This window comes from Gobio gobio (genome assembly GCF_949357685.1).
Source record: "Gobio gobio genome assembly, chromosome: 23".
NCBI lineage: Eukaryota > Metazoa > Chordata > Actinopteri > Cypriniformes > Gobionidae > Gobio > Gobio gobio.
The window spans coordinates 40,244,271-40,251,722 of record NC_137119.1 but is presented as its reverse complement, the minus strand read 5'-3'; the positions used below and the strand labels follow the sequence as shown (position 1 = coordinate 40,251,722).

At 36.2% G+C, this 7,452-nt stretch overlaps 1 protein-coding gene across 3 annotated transcripts in view; it reads left to right on the top strand.

Moving 5' to 3' along the window:
- The window catches only part of capn15 (calpain 15), a 43,644-nt gene extending 36,411 nt beyond the window's left edge, over positions 1 to 7,233 (top strand). For 2 of the 3 annotated variants that reach the window (XM_079806343.1, XM_079806342.1), the window contains exons 10-12: positions 1,672 to 1,835; positions 2,939 to 3,117; positions 5,451 to 7,233. In XM_079806343.1, coding sequence (XP_079662469.1) covers positions 1,672 to 1,835; positions 2,939 to 3,117; positions 5,451 to 5,628 — 521 coding nt within the window. In that variant the 3' untranslated portion in view covers positions 5,629 to 7,233. The remainder of the gene's footprint in view (positions 1 to 1,671; positions 1,836 to 2,938; positions 3,118 to 5,450) is intronic. The other variant, XR_013815676.1, reaches the window with a different exon arrangement.
- Positions 7,234 to 7,452: the final 219 nt, after the last annotated feature.

The following is a 7,452-nucleotide window of genomic DNA, read 5'->3' as shown; positions in this document are numbered from 1 at the left end:
GAGCATTCGCGTGAACGAGCAGTTAACTTGAATGAGGGGCGAAATTAAAGGGTTTTTTATGGTTTCTCATGGTTTATGTACAAAGGTGAGTTGATTAAGGCTACTTTATTCACTATATATGCTTTAGACATGTAAAACTGCCGCGTTTCACGTCATTATTGGGTGCTAATAATAGAATTACGTATGTGTGACGACATTGTGTGATTTATGTGAATGGTTTTTTTTAACTGTCCCAAAGAACTATTTCGCAGGAAAGAATCACTATTTAGTTCCTTTCTCTATGAAACCCCTCCTTCTAATGCTGCATTCACACCAAACGCGAATAGAGCGTCTGGAGCGAGTGATTTCCATGTTAAGTCAATGGAAAGGCACGTTGAATCGCGTCTGGACGTCCTGCTGCGCGATAGATGCGTTTCGCACGGCGAAATGGACGCGATTCCGCCTCATTCGTGCGAATTGCGCGCAAGTGTTTTTTTTTGGTGCTTTTTGTGCTTCACGCGTTCGAAGCGAATTCGCGTCTGATGCCATAATTGGAAAATCTGAACTTTGCCATCAATTCGCGCCGCGTTAACCAATCAGGAGTCTGCTTGGTGCTGTCACATGGTGACGGGACGTGATGAGAAACCCAGCATAATTTAAAAATACTACTGTTATTGTGTCACAAAATGTAGTTTTAATACTTTTTCAGGCGAGAATGTAGTTGTTTAAAGCTCAAATCTGTGGTTTATTTATAAAGAGAGCGCCTATTTAAAAAAAGATAATTTGTGTTTGTGGAGTTGTGAGCTCCAGGCGATCAGCGGCGATCAGCGCTCATTAACCTCGGCGAGAGCAGCCTTTCCTCGGCCAGTCCTTCTGACGTCTGCCGCTGGCTCTGATGTCCTGTAGTGGTTAAGCATGAGAGATAATTTGTCTTGTGTGGATCTAACGGCCGATCTTTGGTGTCATGAATCTATCAATTGTTGTCTGCCAAATAATTTTGACTGAGGTCAAAGAGAAGTTTCATAACTTTATTTTTTAGGATATTTAAATATACATGCAGTGAAGATAATGTAGGAGTTGCCTGGACCACATGTGTGTGGCTATTAATGTTTAATATATATTTTAAATGAAAATGAAAAGAGGCAGAGTGGTGTTTTATGACATATTTCTGCTGGAGCGCCTTGAGCGCGCGTCTATTTAGCTTCAAACACTCGATTTTATGTGCGTCCAATTCGCTGTGGACGCGCGAATGGATTCAAAATGTTCAAGCGTCCAACTAGGACGTGGATGCGATTCGCGTTTGGTGTGAACGCAGCTTAAAAAGCAAACTGTGCTCTGATTGGTCGTCTGGATCAGTGTGTTGTGATTGGTCACAACACACTGATGCGTGTTTGGGAAATGTCCCGCCCCTTACCATAACCGCCAGTTTCAACACACTACTAACTAACTCAACCAGGCCCGCCCCTTTATTCTGCGTATGAATTATTTAAAGGAGGAATATTGTGACATGTTGTTTCCTGGAAGAAAACTCAAGACTACAATGGAGGCGTTTCAGGAGTTCAGAAACACTGACGCTGATATAGAGAAGAACTCCCGCTGGAGGGACTCAAACAGCAACACTAAAGAAAGATGAACATGGAAAAAAGCGTAATAAGTCCTCTTTAAGTAACCATGCTGTGCGTGTTTTGACAGTGTCCAGTCCCACCAACGCTCGGAGACCCAGTCAGGATTTCCCAGGGTACATCTTGGCCATCTACAGCTCCAGACAGGTGATGGTGGAGCAGGTGGAGGCCATGTCCACCACACTCGCTGATGCCATCATCCTGCTGACGGAGAACAAGGGAGAGAGACATGAGGTACAGGAACACACACACACATGATGACTTGACTTATTTTAAACCTAAGAAGAGCACAAAAATGCACCGACAAATATATAAATATGTATGTATATATATATATTTTTTTTTAAATTGTGGGAGACACTGTGATCTGAATCAGCTCTGAATGTTATGATCAGTTTTTAGAAATCATATAAATGTGTTATAATAGGAAAAATTGGTTGTACATAAAATGTAATTTCATATCATTGTAATTTTTTTATAATTAATCAAATTAAACATTTTAATAATTCATATATATTATTTATATATTATGTATTTGTATATTTACCAAATAATATATAATTATTATATGCATTATATACAAATAATATGAGTATACAAATATTTATATATTTTATTATATATCATACATTTTATAATATATAGGATATTATCAGATGTTTATAATTAATATAATCATACATGTATAGTATTAGTCATAATTAATAATAGATATAATATAAACAATAATATACAATAATAAATAAACATTAGGCCTATATAGAAATTATGTTAATATAAAAATAAATAATATAGAATAATTCAATTATAAATAATTATTTTTAATATTATATGTTCATAATAAATGTATGTATGTATGTATATGTGTGTGTATATATATAATTTTTTGCAGGCTTGTAATTAATAAAACCATTAAATGTGTGTGTGTATATGTATGTATGTATATATATATATATTAGGGCTGTCAAAAGATTAATCGCATCCAAAATAAAAGTTTGTGTTTACATAATAAATGTGTGTGTACTCTGTTAATTATTATTTATATATAAGTACACACACAAGCATGTATATATTTAAGAAAAATATATTATTTTTATATATAAAACATTTATATTTATATATATTATAGATTATATAAATGTATATACATTATATACATGCAAATATTTCTTAAATGTATACATGAATGTGTGTGTTTATATATAAATAATAATTAACAGAGTACACACACATATATTATACATACATACATACATACATACATTTAATTGTTTTAATTAATTGCAAACGACAATGTTGTCAGTTTTATGATGCGATTTCTTTATCTGGTGTCTCAGGGTCGGGAAGGGATGACCTGTTACTACCTGACTCACGGGTGGGCGGGGCTTATCGTCGTCGTGGAGAACCGTCACCCAAAGTACTACCTCCATGTGTCATGTGACTGTACTGACAGCTTCAATGTGGTGTCGACCCGAGGCAGCCTGAAGACCATCGACAGCGTGCCGCCCTTGCACAGGTAAACACACGCTGTGCCTTGAAAGTGAATCACTTCCCCTTGCTCGAGGTTTCCTTATTTGACAGCAACAGGAAGGAGAACAGGCCGTTGTGAATGTGAGTCCTGTTAGTTCCTGAAGTGTTTTATTTAAGGTTTGTTCACAGCGAGAGCCACATGACAGAGCAAATCCCCTCTGAAGTACTCACAGCTGAATCACATTCATCTCTCGCTCTACTGCTTGTGTTTCAGGGAACACCGTTTATTTCAATTAAATAAATAATTCAAGTAATGAATAAAGATAATGATAATTATAATGTTGAAAAAAAATTGATTTTCAGATATGTAAATCCTAAATATGAGGTACATTAATATTTAATAATATAATTACTTAAAGAATAACAATAGTATATTTTTTTTATATTATTAATATCTTATATATATATGGATGCACCATACATTTATTTTTATAAAGGAAAATTAAGCCTGTTTTTAGGACAATTATTTTTTTATTATTATTATTACACTTTAGATTATTTTTAGGACAATTAAGTACATTTTCCCTTAGACTGACAATTCAGTTGACTTTGGTGTTTGCAGAAAATAAACATATATATATATTATTTAATTATTTTTTTATATTATTATCTGTATTTAATTAGGCCTGTCGCGATAGTCAATAAATCAATTAATCACACGATAAAAAAAATTAGCTCGATAATTTTTCCGGCCGCAATAATTTCCAGCGTCCGTTTTTATATCCATTTTTGCTGAGCGTTACATTATATGATCAGGCTCTTATACATGTAAATGCTTCTAAGCGCGACAAGACACAAGAGAACGCGCTGTGTGTGTGTGTGTGTGTGTGTGTGTGTGTGTGTGTGTGTGTGTGTGTGTGTGTGTGTGTGTGTGTGTGTGTGTGTGTGTGTGTGTGTGTGTGTGTGTGTGTGTGTGTGTGTGTGTGTGTGTGTGTGTGTGTGTGTGTGTGTGTGTGTGTGTGTGTGTGTGTGTGTGTGTGTGTGTGTGTGTGTCAATGTCCTGTCTGTGTGGCTGTGTCTCATGTCAGCTAATCGAGGGACACTCTGACACACACACACACACACACACACACACTCGACGCACAGACAGACTCACATCAGTCTCCTGCTCACATCGAGTTCTCTTCTGCTCTTGAACAAACAATAACAACAACACAGAGAATTTTGAGTTTTCTCATATTAGGAGTCTTAAATTAGTTAAATAACGTCTTAAATGAACTTAAAGAGTTGTGAGGACTCATGTTCACGTCATGTTCGTCAGCGGCCGATCTTAAAGTGACAGGAGCACTGATAATGTGTCATTAATGTTTATCAAAGAACAACGGGAACAGAGAAAATTGTAGCTTTGATGATTTATCTATATTTTACTTTTTATTTATGCAGTTAAGAAAAGTGTTTGATAACTATTACATTTCTGTATATGTCTAACGGGGAAGGCACAGGTAAATATAACATTTATTATAATGGGTTTATGTAAAGATTGTTTTAAGTTCACTTAGATTAAAAGTCAGCTTTCAGTTATACTGTAATGTAACGTCATTAATGTTTCATAGAGACATCAGTGATACTGGCCTTCATTCATAAAAACATGACAACACAACACATATTTAAAATATGCTGTCAAAAAATTGTTTCTACATTAATTTGGAGAGTAACTGAAATTATTACAATATCAAAACATTAAAAACGTATTAATCGTGATTAATTACAGAAAAAAATGTGATTAATTAGTTAATTTTTTTTATCGATTCCCAGCACTACCTAAAACACAATCATCCGTTGCAGTTTTCCAGCTGTTTATTCAATTGCTTTTTCTGTTTTGGTTGTTTTGTTCATTTATTGTGGATATTTAAAATGCTTTCCGTTTTCAGTGTTAAATAGTAATAAAAGTTTATTGATCTTTGAAAAGGTGTACCTGCATTGTTATGCCATTATCATTATTTTAGATGAAAATGGTCTCAGAACGACAATATTATCATTTATCGCAATAATTTCTTGGCCAATTTATCGTCCAGCAAAATTTGTTATCGTGACAGGCCTGTATTTAATCCATATTTTCTGCTTGTCAGCATTGAGTGGATGTATTTATGTGAATCCAGCATTTCAGATGAATTCAGTGACAGCATTGCTAGCATCTTCTCTGAAGTAAACATGTGATGCTGCCTTAAAATTAGGGAAAGAAGGTATCTTTATATGCATTATATCATTGCTGCTTATCTTTTAGAAAAGCCTTCATGCTTGCGATGCCTAAATGTCTTTCTGTGCACGTTTTCACTAGTTTGTTGTGTATTCTCACGTGTTTCCTGTGGTGTGTTACAGGCAGGTACTGGTGGTCCTGTCCCAGTTGGAGGGGAACGCCGGATTCTCCATCACACACAGACTGGCCCATAGAAAAGCAGCGCAGGCGTCTCTGGGCGACTGGACATCTAGTAAAGCCACACACTCGCCCCAACTCACCCCAGACACTGACGGACTGCACAGGCCGCGGCCGCTTTGACATACGCTTACACACACACACACACACACACACACACATAGACAGACATGAAATCACATAGACCAATACAGACCCGTGTTGATGAACGCACACGCAGGCACTGAGAGGGTCTGGGTGGAACTACTGAGCCAATCACACGTCTGCTCGCTGAGCCAAGCCCCGCCCACCTCACACACGTGTCATGATGAACTGTCATTCAGATCCGCTCCTGGAGTCTCGCGTGCGTCTCCTGTCAGCTGACTTCCTTCATGTGCGTTCAGTCAGAGAAAATATTTCACCAAAATATTTCACGTGGCTCATTTCACCCAAAATCAAAAGAAAAAAAGATGCATTCAAAAAGCTAAATGGAGCCTGTTTTTGGGGATTATTTATATATATATAATTACTTATATTAGATTTTCTTCATGACTATTAAACACATTTTCTCCTCAAATTCACATTACTTTTAGACTTCTGGCTTCTGGACAATTCATTTTTATTATTATTAATAGTATTACAAAATCAACTATATTTCAAAATTGTCATGAAAATAAAGTACATTTTCCCTCAAATTTACATATCTATAAGGCAATTTTATAATTTTTATTATTTAGAATTATTATAGCTAGATTCTTATTACTTGAATACAGTATTTTACTAGATTGTAAAAAAAATATATATTTTTAAACCACATTAAATGCAGTACAACATGTTGATCTGTTAATCATTTTTATTATAATTTAAATAATATATCATTGGGGGGGGGGGGGGTCCACTTTTTGGATAATTTTCATCTTAATTTGGGGTAAAAATGTCACAAATTGTCACAAAAACATTGCCGTCTCAATGCAGGATATCCGAACAGCCCAAAATAAAGCTTTAATTTTCATAAATCTTAATTCTTCCTTTAATCTCAGGGTGAAATGTGCCATGTTCTTGACATGTTTTGTGAGATTTAGGTTTATCGCCGTTCTGACAGCCAATCAGCAAACTGTTCTAGGGTCACATGTTCTGTTTCATGGGTCATTGTAACGACAAATGGTAATACTTGATTTTAGTGGAAGGCCGCGTGCGCTAATTCACCGGCCATGAGGGGTTTGTGTGTTTGCACGCATATGTGGGCCATCTTTTAATTTATTTGAGTAAAGCTGAACCTTTCTGAGAGAAGCACAAGTTAAGCTGCTGAGCGCGAGCTGATCTGTGAGCACGATGATGTCATAGAATGTTTTCACCTGTGCTGGATCTGATTGGCCGGCGGGTTGATGATGTGTGTGTGCACTGATCTTTAGTCCAGCGTCTCTGCATCTTGTGCACTCACTCGTGTATTTTTTTCCCTCTGGATGTTGTTGCTCATTGTCTCCCTCTGTTGGTGTGTGACGTCACACACGTCCTCTGTCTTTCTTTTGTAAATTGTACAGCGCTGTTCCCCTCTGCACAATCTAAAGTGCTCGCTGTAATTATACAGATCTGTCGGGCAGGAGTATAATATGTTGAATATTTTATTGATTCTTGGACAAAAAAAATGTATAAAAGTCTAAAAATCTGTACGGTTCATTTGCAATCTCAGGTTCTGTTGGACCAAATGACAAATAAAGTTTTTGTTTTTTGTTTCTTTTTTTTTAAATCAAGGAACATGTGAGTTACTGCCTTTTTATTCAATTCCTGACGTTGTTTGTTGGGTCTTAAAGGTGGAGTGTGTCGGGCTGTTGTTGTAGAGGCAGCTGAACGATGTTCATCAGAGAGCGCTGGTGTTTTATATGGACCTACAGTATATGTTTATTATGAGAATCATCTCAAATAGGTCTATACAGTCCAGGAATCAGACGTTTACATGGCTCACTCTCA